General features: G+C 44.7%; 1 protein-coding gene across 1 annotated transcript; it reads left to right on the top strand.

The window, feature by feature from the left end:
- Positions 1–1881: 1881 nt before the first annotated feature.
- Positions 1882–20418, top strand: LOC149348685 (uncharacterized). The gene is made up of 2 exons (XM_089588260.1): positions 1882–2267; positions 10391–20418. Exons 1-2 carry the CDS (start codon positions 1926–1928, stop codon positions 10700–10702), a joined length of 654 nt encoding a protein of 217 aa, XP_089444386.1. The 5' UTR covers positions 1882–1925; the 3' UTR covers positions 10703–20418.
- Positions 20419–23547: the final 3129 nt, after the last annotated feature.

The following is a 23547-nucleotide window of genomic DNA, read 5'->3' as shown; positions in this document are numbered from 1 at the left end:
AGCTTCACCTTAGAGTCTAGCAAAAAGTGACCATCCACTTAAGTTTCGCGGCTTCGTAGCTGAAAAACACTCGGCGACGCCCGTAGGACAGAGGGTGTCGCCCTCTCTTGGGCCGCGTTCAAAGCCCAGACAACATACGAGGTCTGTTAGAAAAGTATCCGACCTTTGGCCGAAGAAAAAAACTGGCACAACTAGAGCGTTGAAAACCTGATCATCTTCAAATTAGCCTTCTTGGGACTCCTCACACTTCTCCCAGCGGTGCTGCCACTGTTGGAAATATTCCGAAAAGGCCTCTTTCGGAATGTAGTTTAGCTGAGCTGTCGTTGCAACCATAATGTCATCTCTTGTCTGAAATCGAGCTCCTTTCAATAGCCTCTTGATTTTGGGAAACAGCCAGAAGTTGCAGGGGGTCATAACATGAGAGTAAGGAGCCTGTTAAACTACAGGAGTCTTGTTTTTCGCCAAAAAAACGTTGAATGAAGTGGGAGGAATGTGCAGGGGCATTGTCGTGATGGATGCGCCAATTTCCTGTTGACCTCAACTCCGGTCTGTTGCGCCTCACAGCATCACGTAGGTGACGGAGGACATGCCTGTAGTACTCTTTGGTCATTATTTGACCCTGTGGGGTGCGTACTTGTGGTGTGCCACACAGCGGGAGTCAAAGAACGCAGTTAGCATCACTTTGACGTTGCTGCGCAATTGGCAGGCCTTCTTTGGTCTTGTTGACGTGGAATGCTTCCACTCTGACGACAGGGATTCTGTTTCCGGGTCGTCCCCGTACACCCAAGTCTTGTGACCAGTGATTATGGTGTCGATGAAGTCGGAGTCACTGTTTGCGGGATCAAGCATGTCCTTTGAGACTTCAACACGAAGCAGCTTTTGCTCCACCGTGAGCAGGTTTGGCGCGAATTTTGCCGCAACTCTCTTCATGGCAAAATCTTTGGTGATAATGAAATGTGGAGAAAAAGTGCTGATTTCCACCTCTTCCGCAATTCCTCGGATAGTCACACGACGGTCCCGCATCACCACAGCGTTCACTTCGGCAGTGACCTGGTCATTTCGGCATGTTGATGGCCGACCGGAGCGTGGCTCTCTCTCCACCGATGTGCCCTCTTTTAACCAGTTGTACCACTGCTTAATCAGTGTGCTGATCATAGCATCGTCACCGAAAGCCGTCTGAATACTCCGAATGGTTTCCACTTGGCTGTCGCCCAGTTTCTGGCAAAATTTGAGGCATTAGCGCTGCTCCTGCCGCTCCGCCATTTTCCTGGCAACAAAAAACCGACGAGAGCACTGCGCACTACCTCACTCAAACGCTGCGTCCTTCGACTGACGCTATCGGCAGGCGGGAAAAAATTCGTGCATGCGCACGAGGGTTCAAGGTCAGCTGATGCAAGCGCGCTTGTTTCATATCCATGAGGTGTTCGCAAAAAAAAAAAAAAAGGTAGGATACTTTTCTAACAGACCTCGTATAGGTGATTGCAGCTAGGGTAACTGGGTGCTAGCCGAATAAAAACGCTGTAGGGTTAACAGACAAATTTTCAAGATTGCGTACACGATCTCACTAATGTAACGTGTCCACGCAGATCAACAAAATCTGCAAGGCACTGTTGCTGCTTACATATCGGCCATAACGCTAGTCATAAGGCAGTAGAGTGCCGAAAAATTCGTGTTAACAGTGTTCCAAAGCAGCTGCGCGCCCGCGCATGGCGGAACTTTGCATCCGCCCTCCAGGTGAAACATACCATCCCGACCATGCATACTTAGACAGTTGTCATTGCATCATCCTTCGGCTCTTACTATAGCGTTTTGAGATGTCTGTACTTGGAAAGAGTGATGAGATTCGTGTCCTCCTCCCTTGCTTTCGCAGACAGAAGGAGTCAGAGGGCAGGCCTCGAAGGCAGCGCCTGCCAGCCAAGGTCACCATGATCTCGGCAATGCCTGCGGTAGCCGTGCGTCGCGAGAGGCGGCGCAGCAAGAGCGGCCGGGGTATAGGGTCACGCCAGGGCAGCGTGGCGTCGCTGCCGCACCGGCCGGACAGCCTGAGCACCCTCAGCTCGCTGCCGGCGGGCGGAGCGGCGCGTCGCTGGCGCCAGCGTGGAGGTACCATCCAGGAGCAGCGGGCGCGCGTGCTCATCTACCTGGCCACCCTGCTGCTGGTAGCAGGGCTCATCCTGCTCTTCATCGGCGTCGGTGCCCGCATCACGCACACGCGAACCATCGGTCTGCTTTTCATCGCCGTGGGCGCACTACTCTGCCTCGTCAAGGTCGGTCTGCTTCGCATTTCATTGCTACCAGTGCGGCCAGCTAAGAGTGGATGAATGTCTGTAGCAGTAGGATGCAGTAAAAGCCGGACCACTCTGGTACCGCTTTGTTGCAAGGTGGCAGGCAGTCTTTCGCTTCAGCATACTAATACCGAATACCGATACCACTGCCGCCAGGAGCCGGCTACGAGCATGTACCGCTGGCATTCGCGGTAACCGTGACGGTAGCAGTTTCGTGACAAGAAGCTCCACTAACTGCAATCACACGGAAAAGCTTTCAAGCTAGAGCACAGTGGTAGTCATCCTGGTAAGTACTATGCGGTGACGGTTATGTTGTCCCTCGAAAGGAAAGAGTTTTTCGTGTGAGTTAGAAGCCTCATCAAAATCCTCAGGCATAAAAGAGGCGGCTTACCGGCATTCTATTGGCGCGTAAAAAGCAATAATTTCAGCATTCTGTCCTTTGCAACCCCGTATAAAGCGATGTCGCCTTTCTTGAAGAGCTGTGTGACTATGTTCAACGCTTCCGGGGCGACCGAGTGAAGTTGATTTAGGTGGCGATTTCAACTTGCCTGATATAGATTGGATCCACATGTGTACTATGGGTGCCAATTCTGGTCATTCTGAGCTCCTTTTGGACACTGCCTTCACGTGTAATCTGACCCAGATTGTTGAAAGACCAACCAGGATCTGTGCCTCTGCATCCCACATTCTTGACCTAGTGTTCATTAGTTCTGCCCTTAAGTGTATTTCTGTTGATGTTTCGAAGGGTGTATCTGATCATAATCTTGTTTCTTGTGTTTTTTCCTTATCAGTTTACGTTGACAGCAAAAAGCATCCCATTGTTGTGAAAAATTTTAACAGAGCTGATGATGTAGGAATTTTGGATTTTCTAGAGACCCACCTTGACAGCTTTAGGGCTGAGGAGAATGTAAATGTGTTATGGTGTATGTTTAAAAAGATATGCCTCGATTGCTTGACAATGTATGTTCCTAGTGTTATTAAGAAAAAAAAAAACATAACCCATGGATTATGCGGGATATTATCCACACTAAACGTAAGCTAAAGCGAATGCGGCGTTCACGTAATCGGAATGAGTGTAATGAGAGCATGCTAGGCAGTCTATTAAGAAACAAGATCACGCAAGCTAAGGATTCCTTTTTTAATATTACGCTTGGGCGCTTTCTGAATGAAGCACCGGAGAAGTTCTGGCGATACATTAATGGCGACAAACAACGTAATGTGTCATTAATAGTTGATGGTTCACCTGTCACAGGGTCAAAAGATACTGCTGATGTGTTTAATGAGTACTTCCAATCAGTGTATACCGATAAAACCTCGAGTTTTCCTTCTAAGCCAGACGGCTACATTTCTCTAATGCCAGATGTTACTATCTCCCGCGAAGGTATTTTGAATCTTCTTCTGAAACTTGACGTTAAAAAGTCTAGTGGGCCTGATAACATCCCTGCAGCTTTTCTCCGCCGTTACGCAGAATGGTTATCACATTACTTATATATTATTTTCAACGCCTGTCTGTCTCAGTGTGCAGTCCCATCGGAATGGAAAACCGCACGTGTCGTACCTGTTTTTAAAGGCAGTGACCCATCTCGCGTATCTAATTATCGCCCAATATCTTTGATCTCGACCAGTTGCAAAATGTTCGAGCATGTGATCTGCCGAGCTCTGACGGAATTTTTGGAATCTACCTATTTTTTATGTGATGAGCAGCACGGATTTAGGCGTGGTTTATCTACGGTCTCACAACTGATAACCACTTGTCATGATTTTTTTATTGCAGTTAATAACAAACAACAAATGGACGCTGTTTTTCTTGACTTCGCCAAAGCCTTTGACAAGGTTCCGCACACTAAACTCATACAAAAGCTTTACACTGCCGGAAGCAATCCTAATATTATTGACCTTATTAGAGCCTACTTAGAAGACAGATTTCAATATGTCCGTGTTAACGATGAGTACTCTGATGAACTTCCGGTTTCATCTGGTGTTCCGCAAGGGTCAGTTCTGGGGCCTATCTTATTTTTAGTTTACGTAAATGACATAATTAATGTGGTTGATTCCGAAGTTAGAGTTAAACTATTTGCAGATGACTGCGTTTTATATTCCTTAGTTAACTCCACACCGGACCAAATTAAGCTTAACAGTAACCTGCAGAAGATCTCAAACTGGTGTAACCAATGGGGTATGCTTCTTAACGTTAATAAATGTTCCGTACTTAGAATTTGTAAAAAGAAAACTGTTCTGATGCATCCATATTGTATAGCTGGCGTACCACTTCCAGAAACCTCGTCTGTGAAATACCTTGGAGTTCAGATAACTAATTGCCTAAACTGGGATGCTCACATCGATATTACATGCGGGAAAGCTCTGAAGACTCTGTGGTGTTTGAGGCGTAAACTGTCAAAGGCCCCAAAACATGTCAAACTGGCAGCGTATAAGGCTTTGGTGCGGCCTCGTCTGGAATATGCTTGTTGTTTATGGGACCCATTTACGGCCAAGAATATCTCCAAGTTAGAAAGAGTGCAGAGGATAGCGGCCCGTTTCATTTGCAATCGATACAAACGAACAGATAGTGTATCTGCTATGATCAATTCTATTGGCCTAGAATCCCTTCAGACAAGGCGCACTGAAGCAAGATTGAAATTTTTGTACCTAATATATAATAACCTGATTAGAATAAATACCCATGATTATATTACTCCTGTTTCACGAGCAAGTACGCGTTATAACCATGGAAAAATGCTGCAAGAATTTCGTGCATACTCTAACGCAGTTAAACACTCATTTTCTTTCAAATCAATTGCAGAGTGGAATGAATTGCCGAAGTGTGTAGTGAACAGCCCAAATGTAGAAACGTTTGTTGATAATTTGAGAGCCTTTTCTATGTGAAACCCTTGTCTTTTTGGTTTCATTTTTCGCATCATCGTTTGCTCTTGTATGAAGTTCGTGCATATCTTGTTTTTTCATTTGTATCTGTGCTCATGCCCGTGCTCATGCCTGCTTGGAGTCGAGCGACTCTGCAGTATTAAATAAATAAATAAATAAAATAAAATAAAATAAATATCAGGCTCTTTCTCACCTTAACAAAAATGCTTCACAAGTTAGTCGCCAGAACTGACTATGCACGCATTTCTACATGAGGACTCATCACATCGTATGATAGATTCAGTAGCATAATAAAAGAAAAATAACCTTTAGCATTTTGTTATTTGTATTTTGTGCGGTTTTTCGCTCCCTGCCAGGCCCTCAAGGCCCTCAAGGCCAATGAGGCTTCGGCAGGCCTGAATCTTCTACAGCTCTTTTAATCGTTGCATTAAAGTACTATTATTGCTCAGAAACTTCACAGAACTTGCACAGGAACTAGCTAGTTTCAGAAAAATTCGTCTTCGTCCGGAGCTCGGACACGGAACCACCACTTCATAGAAGCAGTCGCTCCCCCGATTGAGCTAGTCTCGACGCCTAGCGCATAGTAGGGCGAAATCGAAGTGATCAGTAGCTCGAAGTGGAACGGTGTTCTCTTGTGTCAGACCAAATAGCTCTTGTAAGAGTATGCATACATCGGTCATAATAAACGGCTGCCAAGAAATCTAAGTGAACACTGCGGCATTCCTCCGGGGTCATCATGATGGTTTAAAAGATATCCAAAATAAGACTTCATTAGTCAGACGGAGTATCGAGACTTCATTAGTCAGACGTAGTATCTGCACGCGGAATTTAGAGCACTACTTGTTTGAAAAGGTGCAAAATGCGTATGACATAGAGGGAAGAATGGCTCATCAGCTGTGAAGGGGCGCCTTCCTCTTTCTGCGGCCGTTTGTAGTGCACGATCAAATAACGATGAAGTACAAACTCGCCTAGCTTTCTATTCTGGTGCACTTGGTCAAAGTGAGTTAAAGTATATTGGGGGGCAGTCGGTTTTGATATATGTAAAATCTCGTCAGAAACAGATATCAAAATCTTATGGTTAGGGCGACCTTTGGCTTTGAAGCACTTCTAATAGACAGCGTTATGCCCATCATTTCTTCATCTGTTGAAGGTGTACGCTTTGAACCTGTTTGTCGCTTTTAGAGAGAATGTCTAATTCGCCAAGCCTGTAGGAAAATGAAATTCACGCTCAGGCTGCAATACTAAAGGCTTTTACAGTGGGCTATCTGTCACCTGTATTTTAACACATTCTTCTGCAAATGCCTTCGATATCAGATGGAGCGCAGTCTGCCGTCTTTCGTGATATTTTTCTTTTCGCCCCTTCACAATGATGGCGACAGTTGCATAACGATGCGTTACCAACAGTGCTATTTGTCAGTTATTCTGATGTCACCTTTCTGGACACGCACAATGGAGGGACCGTCTTTGTTTGTTTTTAGAGGCATTTTACTTCCCAGAGCTGGACGGACAGAACTTTTCTAAATCCCAGCTTTGTGTTGCTAGTCCGCAGTGATAGCTTACTATTGATTTCTTGTTCTCAGTGCGCGGTAAACCAAAACTGATATCAGCCCTAGTTCATGCACAGCTTTTGAATGAACGAAAAAAGCTTGGAGTAAAAAGTAATTTGAAAGATTTCCTCGAAGCAGCCCTATATTTACTACACTGTGGCCGCCTTTCTAAAGAGATGCGACGCTGAAACAAAAACTTGACATTTATTTATTCATACTGTTAACCCTCTGCATGAGGGTCATTACAGGGAGGGAAACATATACAGACACAAGTGCAATTCTCTTCGCTAAAAAAAGAAACACTCAAATGCACAGAATTACAGATTTGCACAGCAATCTTCCAGGAACGCGTTCACACCTATCACAAATTTGTCTACATCTGTTTGGTCCACAACGTCACTTGGTAGTTGATTCCAAATTTCTACAGCATCGGGAAAAAAGGAGTAGCGATAGACATCAGTACGTGTAATAATAGGTTGTAATACCTTACTGTGATTTTTCCGAGGGCAACGCTTCAGGGGAGGTGTAACATAGTGATGTTTATTAACTTTGACTTTATCATTCATTATCAGAAAAAAAAGTTTCAATTTCTGCTTTAGTCTTCTTACTTCTAGTGATTCTAACTGACACTCTTTTAGCATTGCTGTGACTGAATCAGTGCGGCGGTATTTAGAGCATATAAAACGCGCTGACATCCTTTGCAATCTTTCCAGCTTCCGTTTTAAACCCTTTTGATGAGGACTCCACACTGCACTTGCGTACTCTATGATTGGCCGCACGAACGTCTTGTATGCAATCAATTTAATTTCTCTAGTCGCATTCGGCAACTTCCTCCTCAGGAAACAGACCTTCTGGTAGGCTTTTAAATAGATATTTTCAATATGGGTGCGCCAGTCAAGATTATTTGTTAATGTCACTCCCAAGTACTTGAGACACTTTACTTAATCTAAGGAATTTTCACCGATATTGTATCGAAACATGATAACATTCTGCTTCCTTGTTACTTGCATGTAATTAGATTTTTGGTAGTTTATTTCCATACCCCATTTCAGGCACCACGAGTTTAACGACTGAAGACATCTATTTATGTTCATCTGATCTGCCGGGGAAGCCACAGGAGAGTAAATTAAACAATCATCGGCAAAAAGTTTCATTCTGACAGGCGATTCGACGATAGCAGAAATATCATTTATATACAATAAAAACAAAAGCGGACCTAAAACGGAGCCCTGTGGCACCCCCGACAGAACTTCACGCCTATTCGATACTGCACTTTCTATTTTGACGACTTGACAGCGGTTACTTAGATAGGCCTGAATACATAGTACTATATTTTCAGCGATTCCTAATCTGCGTAGTTTAAAAAGAAGCTTATGATGCGGAACTTTATCGATAGCCTTCGAGAAGTCTACACAGACCACATCTACCTGCTGACGTTCATCTATAGCCTTGCAAAAGTCGTTCACTGTTTCAATTAACTGCGTCACTGTCGAAAGGCCGGTCCGAAAACCATGCTGAAATGGACACAATAGGTCATTTATTTCCAAAAAATGAAGGATGTGTTTAGCTATTATGTGTTCAAAAACCTTGCAACATACGGAAGTGAGTGAAACTGGCCTGTAGTTTTTTACAAGAAGTCGATTACCGCCTTTAAATACCGGAACTACTATTGCGCTGCCCAGTCACGAGGTAAAGAATGATCCCGCAATGACTTTTCAAATAAAATTTGCAAATAATATGATAACCACTCAGCATACCGTTTAAGGAATTCCGTCGGTATTTCATCGGGACCGCACGATTTCTTCGGGTCCAGAGACAGCAGCTGCTAACAGATGCCCTCCCTATTGATGCGAATCTCGTGCATTGAGTATGGTAACGTGTAAATTGTTGTATGATCACTCTCAATGTCATTATCATCCCTACTAAAGACCGACTGGAAGAAATCATTAAACAGATTTGCAATATCGGTTTTATCAGTCAACTCATCGTTCCCATCCATTACCTGTGTGATTGCGTTTTTTTTCGCTGAAAAATATCGCCAGAACTTTTGTGGTGAGCTTGTGAGAAAATTAGTCAGTGTTGTCTAGAAGAAAGTTTTTTTCGAATCTAATAACACTGTTTTGAGCTTCTTTTTGATGTTTGAAAGTTCTGTCGCTCTATTTTTTTTTTTGCTTTCGTAGCCTTTTTACCTTGCGCTTTAACGGAATGATCTCTCTAGTGATCCAAGGATTGAGCTGCTGCGATTTCTTTGAGCGAGTGGGAACAAACTTATCAATGCAATATTTTAGTGTGCCCTTAAAACGTTGCCACAATTCCTCGACACTTTCATGGTGTGATGCAGTTGCAAACTGATTCAACTGATTCGCTAACTGCGTATGGAGTGAGAAAAAAGCATAATAACACGGTCGCTGTAACTTTCATGCCGTTGTTCTTGAGCTGTGATTGGCTACAGAAAGGGTGTTCAACGTTGCAGTTCTCTATTCGCCAGCCAATCTCTGCGAATGCGCGACGACACCGGTAGACGTGTTGTGAAGTCGTTCGTGGTCCTACCCGGCGTGACGAGCCTTGCGAGAGGTGTCTTCGCGTTTTCGAGATGAGTTCGGCATAGGTAAGTCAGTCTCGCCAAGCCGAGAATGACACTGCGTTGTAGAATGAATATATTGTTGCAGGTAATGACGGGTTAATCCACTACTCCTTCTAGAGCTATTAAGGCGATAATGCAACTAAGACTTTCATAACCGTTACGCGAACTTTCAAAGAACAGTCAGTATTAAGGACGAGAGATGTGAATACACCCGCTTGGAGCCTGTGAAAAAAAATGTAAGCATGTTGTTCTTAGAATGTCTGCTAGCCGTGAATTTTACGAAGAAGAATCGTGCCACCGTACGCCGTACTAATATGACCTATGGAGGCCAGTAGTGCTTTCTCTGTAGTGTTCCGTTATTTCGATCACCTATAGAATTTACAACGAGATCACTCCTGAAAGGTGCAAACCAAGCACACTCGAAGTCTTCATATAATTGTATTTAAACAGGAACATTCAGGTGTACTCGAAGTTGTTCTGTTTTTGTACTAGCACCCTACGGAGCATAAAGAGAATAAATAGGAGAAGGGCCATCATAGAGGGTGACCACGCTCGCTTTATCAAAATAAACATGCTCTCCTGAAAATTTAATGGCACGCACAGACTACCTGAAATTAGGCAGTTTAGTATATGGCATGTATTTTGTATTGTGGTTGACAGTAAAGGACTGGCTCAGTCACGCCGGGGAAAGATCTGTGCTATCTCCTGAGTAAAAACAAAAGGAAGGACGGGTAGCACGAACTAATTATGTTGCTCGCTGAACCGGAGGGCAACGTCGAGAGAAGTGTCACTTTTAAATACCATACTTGTTTTCTTTACACCAATGTGACAAAATACTGCTCTGCCAGGCCTACGTCTCATAATACTTAATTGCTGGCTACTCGGTTGTGCATAAGGACAAGTGTGCGACCTTTTCTTGACTTTTCCACGTTGCTACTGCGCTGCAGTCTTAATTACGTCTCATATTGTCCACTGGCTTTCTTTGGGTGCCTGTTCAACCAGCGGACACATTTTGCGTTACTCCTGTTTACGTTTATTACTTGCTAGAAATACCCCCATACTATGGAACTTTACCGTGCCACTCCTGCGCGCAGGTCTTCATCACGCCCGAGCACCACCACACCATCGTGCGCCGTGCGCGGCTGGTTTCTTCCCGCGACTCGCTCTACGTGGCTCCTGCCGTCAAGAGCGTGCCCGAAGAGACCTTGGAACAGGTGCGCCGCGAGACCCAAGAGTCGGCTCCAATCCCAACGGTCGACGGCGTGCCTCCGCTCGAACCCCGACAGCCGGCGGTACGCAGCAACAGTAACAGCGGCAGCAGTCCCGCGCACAGCCTGCATGCAGCCGAGACGCAGGGCCTCATATCGGACCGTGGTGGTGCACCGCTGGCTGACGGCCGCTTCTGAGCGCCGCCCACACCGCGAGACGATCCCCTGGATCCTACGGGCTACCTGCCTACCTGCCCTGCCACCGGACGAGTGGAAACGCACTGGTCTTTCAAGACGCAACGTCATCGCTAAACCCCACCGTGTCCCGCAAACGTCCAGGAGCATACCTGTCTTCTACGAACCTGCTGACAGTTTTTCAACCACCAAACTGCATGCAAGGACGTCGCCTATGTGAATGACGTGTGGCGGGCTCTGTTGGTCCAGTGTCTGCTTTCCGTAGCTCCAGAAGTCCAGATGGTGATGGAACTGATCCTAGAAATAGTGGAGCAGTGTGGTTTCCGCCAAGACCTGTCGCGAATGATGGTCTGCGCTGTTGATTGCTTCGCCCCTACGAGAAAGCGGATGAGACGCTCAGTAGCCTGACTTTTGGGAGGCCACTGCGCGCACTGCTGCGACCACGAGGTCTGTATATATGTAAACAACTGCGACAAAGCTCCCCGGCGGATATGAACCGGGCAAAGGCAGTGGCAATGATACAAGCGTAATGAGCGAAGATTAGAGATTAGAGTACTAAATGCAGAGCTGTGAGGGAGATGGGGTAACTGCTCTGCAATGCGCATCCATAAGAATTCTGAACAGTGCACGTGCTCTCGCACTTCAGCACTGTAGGGGCGTCGTTTTGTGCGGTGTCCTCTCTACTAGCCAGTGCATGCCGCTGCTTGAGCACCGAGACCGTCATGACTTCACGTACTGACGAGATATTAGCGGACAATGTGTGTAGCTGCGCAAATCCAGAAAAGATGTGTCCATGGACATGAAAACTGTCGAACACGTTGCAACGAAAACATTAGCTTCAGTACCAAGACAGTTAATGTTTCAAGGCTTTATAACGAAGATCCGAAAGTTTGAAGCTGTTACTTGGAGTGTGGAGTGAAGAATGGTATTCTTTATCTAGCTTGCCCACATGGCTTCGATCTTGTTTGCATTATCCGACAAAAAAACACCTCCTGAGGTAAGAGGGTCAACGATAGTGGTTAGCTATCTTATCGACGAATTACGAACCGATTTTACGTGCATAGAAGTACAAACGGCTTCGGGATGAAATTTTGCATATTGCAGAGAAAACAGCTCGTACAGCTCGTGGAAATATTTTTCTTTAAGGGCGAGCATCTGGGCTTGAAGCGTTTACCTAGCTACTACGGAGTACTAGGCAAATATATTCAGGCAGGAACGAGGCTGTTATTAGTTTTTTTCACATCGCTGACGTCTGTTTAACCAGCGAATCACCGAAACGAGTCGCTTTCACACAAGTGAGCTTGCTGCTTGCACTTTGGAGCAATTGGGGGCGTAGCCGCGTAAAGAAAATGTTGAAGTTGCGTACAGGGTCCAACTGGAGTAGGCGTTTCGAATAACTATCGAATTGCTCTCATAGCGACCTTCAGTATAATAGAACATTTCATGTGATTTGGAAGTGAAGGCACTAGAAATGTTCCAAAGGAACTAAGCGCCAGAGAAGTGGAGTGTAACAAGAACTAAACAGTGAAATAGTTAAAGAGAATCGCGAAGACGTTCAAGCTTTCAAATGGTGCACAAAGAGAAGGTGCTATGTAGTTCTTGTTCATAGGACTTCCGGGTAAGGCCTAGCCACGAGCACACAGATCGACAAAGTCGTAGAGAACGCAGTAGCAAAGACCAGGGTAGGCAAACCCTTCAACGATACTTTAACTTTCAATACACACACTACTTAATAGACATTCGAGATCACAGCGCAACAAGTGTATAAACTTAGACGAAATTGCGGCCCCTTTTAGGTTAATTCAATTGAATTACACCTCAAAAACCTATATATAGACATTATTTATTGTTCACTTCAATTTTTCTATTACACTCGTATTTTATTGCGGTTGTGATTCTTTTTCAGGAGGCGGTTATGAACAGTGCTGGGCTCTGTAAGGAATCTGTTCATTTAAATGGTGTATGCCACAGTACAAAGCCAGAGCTTGAAAAGTGGACACTGATAATTTCATATGAGAGCAAACCTTTCTGCGCCGGCTCAGGGATCTCACGAACTGAAGTTCATTCAATTCACATCCTATAGTTGCTTTCGCCCATGCGCATCTTGTCGTTAGAGTCAACTTCTAATCGTATACCGCGATGTTCGATATACGATAGCGCCGCTAGAAGTGAAAAGAGTGTTGAAACAGTGTCAGTTGGCATGACTGAGAGTGACACACTCTGTAGATTGTAGATCAATAAGAATACATTCATTCTTGGGTGGCTTGCAAATGTTACCAGTACTGCACATGACCCATGTACAGTTCCGAGCTGTTCGTAACAGTCGATCATCGCTATATGGTCAAGCACTTTGGGGCTGCGCAGATTGACTTTAGAACTCACGATGAAGTTGTGGAATGTGCATAGAAATTTGCGTTATAATTGCTAATTGCGTAGTATAGCTGTGGAAAGAAGATTGTCAGTGCTGAAAAAAAAGAAGCAGTACCAAGATAATAAGATTACACTTTGCCTCAATGTTGTCTTCGTAACCACTGACTTGCTATCACCAGAACTTAGACTTTCATGCTGTCCTTTTGTAAACTGTCATTCGCTCAAAAGCAAATTTTATACTGGTCCAAACTTCCACTAGGCCTCTTGGCCGCGTTGTGAGAAGCAGATGGTGCCTGCAAAGCGTGGTTTTGAAAAGTCTTTGGTGGCCGATTTGTAGAACCACAATAAACAAGTTTTTATGAAAATAGCATGGGTGGATTTACAGGCGCAATGAGAACTATTTCTTCCTTTGTGGCATTGCTAGCATGTGCAACAGCGTGCAGTAAGCTGAACGGCTGGTGACATTGTCTTTGCTGATGTCTGAACGTGAATTTTTAAACATCCCTGAAGGAATACACGCTCAACACAATAAGCTCTCGGAAGAAACCTCTTCCAACTGCAGGCCTTATTTTCCTTAAATTTTCTTCAGAGAAACTCGTGCTTTGAGCATTTAGATAAACAGGCTAGCTTTTGTTATATCTCGCTGTTTGCCAGCTACGCTCTACAAGGAAGAGCATTTGTGGCACTCAAATACTGCGTATGGTAATTCTAAACGCGAGACCAAGACATTCTGTCTTATCTGATAACGCCTGTCACTGAGTGCTGAGACGACTACCAAAACGACGAAATGTCCAGCCGCTGATGTCCATTGTTCGAGCTTCCAATGTGACGAGTGATATGGAACATTTTCAAACAAGCATATACTGCTCAATGATTCTTACAATGGTCGTTTCGCAATGATCAGTTAGAGCGCACAAGAAACGACCTTTACCTGCGTGATGGAATAGTTTACCTTTTTAATAATATCCACTGTCGACAAGGGTGGCATCATGCAGTCGTAAACATCGGATGGGTACACATGATGGGACCTAATAAGAGCTAACAATAATATTCACTTGTGCATAACGAATACCTAGAAATAACATCTGTAAATGGACGCAATACCTCATTAGTTACTTCATGTCAAGTTAGGTAATAGACAAAAGGGGGCCTCTGTGAACGCAGGAAAGGCAATATTACAAAGCGTGATGTGGTATTGTTGGAAGTACCATCCGACGAAAAAGAGAAGTTAATTTATGTGTAGAATTTCAGAAAAAAAGCTTTACTAGGTTCTCTTGTAATAGTGGTTTAAACAGCGCACTTCTGCGATGTTTAAATTAAAAACTATGATAATAAGTGCGTTAAGCGAAGAGATTAACTTAGCAAAGTTAGAGCAATGGCAATAGTGTATTGCATGTAACGGAAGCTACCGGTAAGTTTAATAACGACATGATCTCTATCACGCTCAAGTGTAGCGATGGCTAAATGCTCAAAAATAAATCAGAGTGGTCAGGTCCTTCGAAAAGCAATGACTGCGCTCTGGAGACAGGAGAAGAAACCATGGCTTCAGACTCAGCCTTTACATTTTGTGTGTCTTTAAAGTTACAAACATCTGGTAATGAGTAGACAATACCGGTGAGTGGAATATGTCTGCCATTCCAGCTGTCACATTTGGAACCATGACTGATACTCCAGAAGCAAGGTTTGCAAGTGATTTTTCACCGAAGAGCAATGGGCAAAAGAACATGTATATCGCAGCTCCTCTTTGCTTCAAAGAGAAGTGCTGACAAGAGATCTACGAGGTCCAGAAACTACGTATGTTTGCCCTCCGCTTTACTGTAATTGGCGAATGTAGTCACAGAGTTTCATGCCTGGAACATATAGCATAAATTTTGAAGAGGGCACGCCAAACCGCATTGTCTCGCTTTTGTAATATCCCACAGTAGTCGCGAGTTGTTTCCAGCAGTATGTGACGAAAAAAATTAGAATGAAACTTTCGCAAACTCTGGAGTGGTATTAAAAGCTTATTCAATGCATAGTTATATTCTACTTTTCTGACGAGGGCAAGGAACAAAGAGGCTTAATGTTCGGTATTTATGAGCTTTCAGGAAAGGGGCTTACAAGCTTGCTAGGCTTAGTTGATGGTCTTAAGACAGGGACGGTATACTGAAAGCTAAAAGTAGTTATACTTAGAAAGCTTCTAAGAAGAGGAAATGAGAGAAGCCGGCCAAGTAAAGTCTGCTAAAAATACACACGGCGAAACGCGGAAAATTTGTCGCTTCTGTCTGCCCACTGCATTTCAAGATGCTAACAAAGTTCGTCGGTAATGTCAGGCTTTAAACTTTTAAACTAGATTTGCGACTCGCTGATTGGCTGGTGCGCACTTTTGTGCGACCAGAAAACACCGACGCTCGAAATGACGTTATTCAGCCACGGTTTTTAATCATCCACTCGAAGCACGCGCATACACCATGTATTGAGGAATACGATTGTGTGCTTTTCTTCGACGCCTGCATTCAGTCTGGACACACCACAAACTGACTTTTGCTGAGATGCCGTTGCTTCGCAGGGTCGGGCAGGTTAGCGGGCCCACGTTCTTTGCTGCTGCATAGAAACTGTGTCAAGTTTGTATTGCTCGTGTAACAATATGCACTTTTTGCCAAAGTCCGAATGTCACGGTGTATGTGTACAAGAGCGGACAGAACTTTCTCCCCAAGCGAGGCCAGCATAGGCAAAGCACTTCCATGTAATGAAGTTCCATTCCAATCAGAGCATGGAATCTACTAAAAAGAGACTGCACAAATACGAGAGCAATTCGTGATTGAAAAATGCTGTTATACACTTGACAGCCGTGAGTAGATAGGACGCTCAGAGCTACACAATTCTTTCCCGCTCTTTCAGGAGCGAACAGCCTGAATCGCAGATGCCCGACACCGTAATACCGCTTTCTAAGTGTACTTACATGCTAGGGCGTGCTTTTATACGAAGCCACATACAACGTCACGTCAAATTTCCTTATAATGCGTAAACTAGCGTTGAGGGCCTTTACATCCTTGCACTGATTGTTATGCCTACTCATATACTAACCTACACCTAACGCTTATGTGATCTTACCCTGTCGTATTTAGGTGATAGGAATTCCCTTTCGTAGCCAAGATGGTCTAGTCGTAGGCTCTCATGAAACCTTATCACTCGCCACGTAATAACTGTTAAGTAACCTCGAGAGAGAAACTTTAGTGTAAGGAAAGATAAAGTGAAGCAAAACATGCCTTTTTCCACCGATTGCACTAGAGTATACAGGCAGGAAAGTACTCATCCAACACGTACCTAGTTAGTGTGGGGCTACTTGGAGCTGGCTATGAAACATTTCGTCACAGAATGAACAAACACGGTTTTGCATTAAAGATCATCTAATCTCTTAACGAACTCAGTACAATAAGTATGGTACGCTAAGTCTTGCGGTCTATCTTCTATGTCGGCGGGCACCTGCGAAGGCTGCGACACCAAGTAAAGTTCTGCCCGTTCTTGTGGAACGAAGTACGACAAAGAATATACTGTTTGTGCCTGCGCTGCGCATCTATTGTTGTTGCCGCTGCTGCGTTTTGTTTGAACGCCATTTAAATGTCTGTGACGTGTACTTGTGTATACAACATTTTCCCGCCACGGCCTTAGTGGGGGCCATCTTTTAACTGACGATGTACATCTCGCTGCTTTCGCTGGGCTACGCTGCTGTTGACGTTGAGTTTTGTTTATATGAAATTTTATATGTGCGCGCTATACATTATACATGTGTGTGTTTGCGTAAAAGCTTCTGTTGAAGTTGTCGGCATGCTAGTCGGTGGTGTGCTTGCATGACATTCGGTTCGTGTTGTCTCCGACGCCTCGCTGCGCCGGTTAATCCGTAATCGCAGTGAACACAATGTGCTGATGTATTGCTTTGTTTGCATTCTTCCTCTCGTCTAGCTGCCGCGGAATATTGTGGTCCGTGTACAGGAAATACAGACGGCAGTGGTTTTTCATCATCGATTTCGAACGTAGTGCTTACTGGCCGGGATGCGACGCAAAGCTGTCTTGAGGCATAGATAACTAGATGTTTACGTTAAGACGACAATAATAAGATCCATGGGGCTGAAGACGTGTAAATTTATGTAATAAATTTGTAATGCATTTTTAAATATATGGTTATCCAATGTAATGCCAGAAAAAAAAAACAAGTACAGCTGTCCCTAAAAACTATAGCACAAGGATTGCGAAAACCATGCCATCCTTTCTGTTTTGCGCGCGGGCATCTTCATCGTTCCTGTTAACGAGGGCATTAAACGAACATAAGAGGGAAGTAAAGCAGAGCAATGATAATTTTAGTCATAATTATCAGTGAACAATAAAATTTTATGTCGTACGTTATGTCAGACGCGTGCTTTTGTAGGATGCTACTGGACATTTATTATTCTTTTAACGCTGTTCATAATGAAAGCACTATATATTGGACGATAAATCTCATCAAAAAGAAAGTGCACCCGAGCTCGAATACAGGTTTATTTTTTAATTTTTTATCGCTGCTTCATTCTAATGACTCTGGGAGGTTGTGACAACAATGCTTGCACGCGAAACTCTTGCCAAAAGAAGTTGGTATTGCAAAAAAGAAAGCGTCAGTATCGTTTCCGCAGCGAATTGCAAAAACTGTGATACTGTGCAGAGACCCTGATATGAGCCTCGTATTCGGAAATTGAACACACACATAAAAAAAAGCAAAGACAAACAATGCAGCCACACACATGATCGAGTTTTCCGGGAATGATTTTAGGACTTTTCGGCGCGTTATAACACCCAAACGAATTCTGCAGCTGACGCGAGATACTTGGGAGATTAGGCAGGCAACGGCTTCTTGATGTACTGTCGCGGATGAAAAATACTACGTCGCCTTGTCGAATGCTGCACTTCACGGAAGGCGGAGTTTTTGCTACGGAAGGGGTTCCGGTGACCCGATGGCTTTTTGTCAAAGTGCAATGATACGCCGTGCTGATTTGTAAGTGTGTACGGTAACGCTGAATGCAAGCTTTTGTCAGCGCGTTTCTAATGATCGCTTTGTATTTCATACTGATGGTACTGATATTTTGAAAGATGGGGTTAGGCGCAGAAGGGGCGGCGGGTCAAATGAGGGAAGTTTAATATTCAAGGATAGATGAATATGGTTGTCGTACTTTAAAATAATTGCCAGATGTAAGCACGACCACATTTCTGGTTGTGAAGTTTGGTCGATGGCACTGGAAAACCATTCCATGATCCGCAAAAAGCAGCTTTTGAGTTTTGCCAATTGGTTCTACGTGCCAGCATACTCTTCTGCTTTAGTGCCGTGTAATGGACATCTAAAATCTTTTGTTAACACAGATGTGAAATCCTTGTCATAGGTATCTACAAACCTATGGAATTGATGAGCTCAGAATTTCCGTAAAGGCAGGGTGGCTCGAATGCTTCTAAGCGCCTTAGAGTAAGAACCACAACAAACGTGTTAATATGGAAACCCTTAGCTGAGATTTCGACCTTTTATTTTTCTGAGTGAATATTGAACATATTGAATGGCGTCTTTACAGAGCTCGAAACACTGATCTTGTCCTAACGTACGACCATCTGTAGCGGGAGAAGAAGGAATCATGAGTTTATCGTGTGAGTTTATGGGCGCCTATGTTCAATTGGCCTCGCTTCAAAAGTTGAAAATATATGGGTATTTAATGTCAGTGGATATGCATCTTGCGCACGCAACAAACATGAGCAAGAAAGGGGACACACACACACACGCGCAAACTTCAACTGCATTTTTACTGCGAGTGGAATTTTGAGGAAACCAACTCGCCAAAAAACATAACGATGTTGATTTAATGGTATAAGGCGCACCTATGAACCAGTCGTTTTCGAGACGAAAAAGAGTCGATACATCTAAGAATAACAAATAAACACCCTGATCTCGTATTCCGGACAGCTAATGGAGCTTTTCCTTGTGATGAGATGAGGCCCACAAAGCGCATTTGCAAAGGCGCCGACGGTATCTCACTCCTTGAGCAAATGGACGCGGTGAAAAGGTCACCGATGAAAGGAAAAAGCCGACTTAGCTTTTAACACAGCGGTGCCTTTTGTTATTCTGTCTTTTGAGAGCGCGAAAGAAATGCGCCGCGAAGAGAAATGTCCCGGCACTTGCTAAGAAAGAAGATATATGCAAATGAGGGGAATGCCACGTGCCACCCCGACAAAGCAGGGTCAGAGGCCGAACGAGTACAAGGAGGTTTGAGTTCGTGCATAGTGCGGGAGAGAAAAAAAAAACCTTTTAAAGAGACGTCGTTGATGACAGTCACGCTGCAGGAAAGAATTTGTATCAAATGAAGTCGAGTGAAGCTAGTAGCTGGAAAATGCAGCTGATTGTACTGACACCTGGGCTTGTACTTCGTAACTGTCCTGTTCACGATTTTCTCTTCCTCATTAGCCATTGGTCGTCTTTGCGTTTGGTGGTGGAGCCTCCGGTTGTGATTGCAGGTTGGATATCACTACTGATGTATTACGTAGCAATGATCAGGATGTCTCAGCTGGTAGTAAAGTAAGGCTATTTTTAGCATTATTTAAACATTTATTCCTGGTATTGTTTTCAATCATTCAGCACTGTCCTGGATGACAGATCCACTGACATGTGCATGGGCACAAGTAGTTAAGAAAAAAAATGAAATATTGAGCTAAAAAAAGAAACGTTTTTAGAAAATGTTACCCCGGATTAATTTGAACGCCTTTTCAGAAATCGCGGTCCGTGTCAGAGCGTAGCCTTGCTCTTTGTGAGCAGATTCCAGGCAATATAACGACTGTATTTAATGAAATTCCTTTTTCTCACTCGGTGGTAGTCACTCGACTATAAGCCCTACGCTCGCCCTCATTGGATCACGTCAAGAGATAACGGGTGCGGAGTGCGGCTACACCCAATGAGTAAACAAACATAAAATGGAATTGATATTCGAATACAATCATTATATTCTACTATCCTAGCTCACTGGCTTCAGACTTGATTTGATTCTGTTCGATGTTGTCCAACGCTTTGTATGGTTCAAAAAGCTTACTATGTCTTGCTGAACAGTGCTGTTCAGTTGGTGCAAGCATGTCCAGACAGCTGTACATAGCCGGTCATAATTCCGCGTGTGCTTTTATATATTGACTTGCGTGTACAGTTCCTCCCAGTGCCAATGAACCATTCTGTGTTCTGTGATGACTGTTCGAGTGTATGATGTGCGACGAATGCCGTCGAACATGGTTTTGTCCTATTGTGCCTCAATAGTGGTGAACAGTGTTTTTAACAATGAAAGAAACAAAAAAAAATACGAGAGACGTGAAGTGTAAATACGAGTCAATAAAATTATCCACTTCGTCGTTGTTCATTCCCTTTTTCAGCCGATGCCTGTCTGGTGCATTCGAACACACTTAAGGCAGATTGGGGTGATGATTGCGGGGAGGGGTGCAGTTAGTCGGACATGCTTAATGTAAGAAAAAAATAGTGCTAAAGCTACTAGCCGAAGAAGACACACAGACTGATACACCCTGACCAATACCCAACCGTGGGTATGTGCCATTAAGCCTGAGGACATCGTCTTCATCATCATCATCATCATCATCAACAACAAGAACATCATCAACGGGCGTTACTTGCGCTTAGCACTATCCTGCACAATAAACAGTGGAAAGAAAGAAGATGTGCTACTGTGGCGAATTAGAGAAGCGTGGTAGATGTATGCACCGCACCTCGACAGCGATGTGGCGACGCTACTGTAGCGTCGCAGAGAAAGAACAACTTTTACACGTACCATAGCGCTCTGCACATTCTTGCCACGCACAATACGCTTTGGCGGCCTATGTCGGTTTTCTTGGCGTAGAATGCGCGAGCAACACATACCGATGAGAACGCATTCCAGAAATAGAAGTGGACACAGAGGCGCGGCGGTGGTGGCGCGACGCTTTTGCCTACAAACATCAAAGTGAACCGTTAGTAACGTGAAAATATAATATTTTCACGTCGGGGTGGGGGCAGGCTGCCTCCGTCTCGTATAGGATAGTTGGTCGAGCTGAGTGCAAAAACAAAATAAAATGCTTGTTTAAAAGGCCCGAGCTATGCAGTGAAAGGCACTCGTTGTTTCAGGACCGTATTGCGAACGCTTGGTTAAACTTTATGGCTTTCTTGCCAGCTGCGGGCCCGGGACCGTAGTTCTGCATTGCAAAGTGAGGACAGGGAGAACTAAATATGCAGGAACTGCCTGGCACTACGTTACTTACGTCACTTTTATTGTTCTTTATTCTTTTCAGCACCATACTGATGCACATACCCGTTCGTTACACAAGTGGAACGCCGGATCGCAAAATGAGGACGCGTGCAGCGTGGTCCGCGCAGTCTGAGAAACAGTGCGAGTGCTCTTTGCGACTGCTTCGCCAATTCAGACAGGAATTAATCGAAAAAAATGGCGAACACTTTGCTCAAATTAAGAGAACGGCTTAACATTATAGATAACATGGATCGCATATATCCGCTTGCCAACGCAGACATGTATGCAATGTAGGCTATAAACAGCCATGTAGTACAGTAGGAGTCATACTTAGAGGGGACATGATAAACGTTTAACCGCCCCTTAACGCGGAGAAAAGTACGAAGCAGGAGTGCGGCTTCAGGTTCTTCCTCTCGAACTCTCTGCGCCTTTTTTTTTTTTTCGTTTAGTGGTAAAACCTACTTTTTTTTTCCGTGTTAAGAACCGGCTCAACCTTTTCTTGTGTTCCCTTTAAGATTGTGAGTTAACATTGTGTGAAGCGCAAGGTATCAGGAGAGGAGACTAAAAGGCCGAAAAAAAAAGATACACACGTCATTGGATCTTGTATTTTTCACAATTTTGACCCCTTAGACAGTAAGCATGGGGTACTAAAGGCGAAAAACACCTACGCATGCGTAAGAATATTTCTGCTCGCCGATGTAACGTGAGCAAAAATATTCCCTTCGGTTAGTCTTGTCCACTAAAGCAACGCGAGCTGGCTTAAAACTTCCTTCTCAATTCCACGTGTGTATCTGCTAAGCGAGGGTATCATTTTAAGGTCCTGACACCTCAAAAAGAGGGAAGCCTTTAGCGATCGCATAAAAAAAAAAAGAAAAAACTCAGGGCGAAAATTGCAGCGTCAGGAACCCCTCGTTGCAAACAGGGAATTTCCCTGAACAGCGTGGGCAACACAGGTCAACAATGCCCAGAGAAGACCTGTCGGCCTATCGGTGGCGCAAGAGGCCAACAACCAGGCAGAAGAGCTTACGAGTCCTTGCGAAGACGAGAACACGTGGATTCCATCAGACACGCACCGTTAGGGATGGGCAAACTCTGCCTGTTTCTCATTCGTCTCAACAGTTATGTTCAGTGCCTACAGAGCAGCGCCTGTCGTATGAGTGCCGTACACTGCATACACTTAAGGAACAGGTGTGGACGATGCCTGTTAGAGCGACGACAATTAAAATTTAGGCGAGTTATTTATTCCTTGCACCACGCAGGTCTGTCAGAAAGGCCAGTCTGCACACTCAACGCTGCCTCGTCGGTGTCGACCATGAAAGCCATCATACAAAGCGTGTTAGTTCTTAAGTGGACTATATTGCGCTCCTGGACAGGCATGCATGTAAGATACGCTGCACGCTATTGCGCTTAAGGAATGCGGGCGGGCGCCGCTGGAGCAGGCGTGCCTCTGTTGACACGGTGATAGCGTGTAAGGAGAAGAACGAGCGCCTGTAGGAACGTCGATAGTGGCAGGCGAAGCGCTGCGCAGCGGGCCAGCCACGGGAGACGCATAAAGCTTGAGAAAGGACAAGACGCTGCTGCAGCTGCCGCCTTTCTTGCTGCTAGCGCTGCAGAAGTTCGCAGCTGTTCTGGCGACGGGAATTCATGCGCCGAAAGAGTTGTCCAGAAAGTCGAGAAAGAAGACTAACAAAAAATATACATGGGAAAAAGAAGTACGCGGATGAAAACGTGCACGTCCTTTATAGAACGCACACGCTTTGCGAGTTGTGTAAGAGCGCGGAGAGAGCGTAATTCTATATGCGCACAAATCACTTGGCCTATACGCGATATCCGCGCAGGAACGGTGAAAAGCGTCGGGCCGTGCCTTTTGTCTCGCGTTGACGCTGCGGCTATAATATTTAGGCTAGAGTTTGGCTGGTGTGGACAGAAAACTCGACGCTATGGCTCTCTGGAGAGTTCCGCAAGGATGGAACCAGTTCAAGTCATAAGTCAAAGCCTAAGGGGACCCGGGCATGGACCATTTCAGTTTCTGTAGTTCGATGCAGCCATTTTTGAGCGTTTGAGTCGAGAAGTTTCCTGCTTCCCGCCACACCGGACGTTGTATTTGTGCCGCCTGCCAGAAAGTGGCTGTGGACAAACGCGTAAAGTTAGTACGGCCCACAGGTTTCATAAAGAAAGTTATGCAAGCGCCTACTTTTCAGCACGGCTGAGTCC

This window comes from Amblyomma mixtum, chromosome 4, assembly GCF_055824585.1.
Source record: "Amblyomma mixtum isolate Tamu chromosome 4, ASM5582458v1, whole genome shotgun sequence".
Taxonomy (NCBI): domain Eukaryota; kingdom Metazoa; phylum Arthropoda; class Arachnida; order Ixodida; family Ixodidae; genus Amblyomma; species Amblyomma mixtum.
This window is presented reverse-complemented; position numbering and strand designations above follow the sequence as displayed.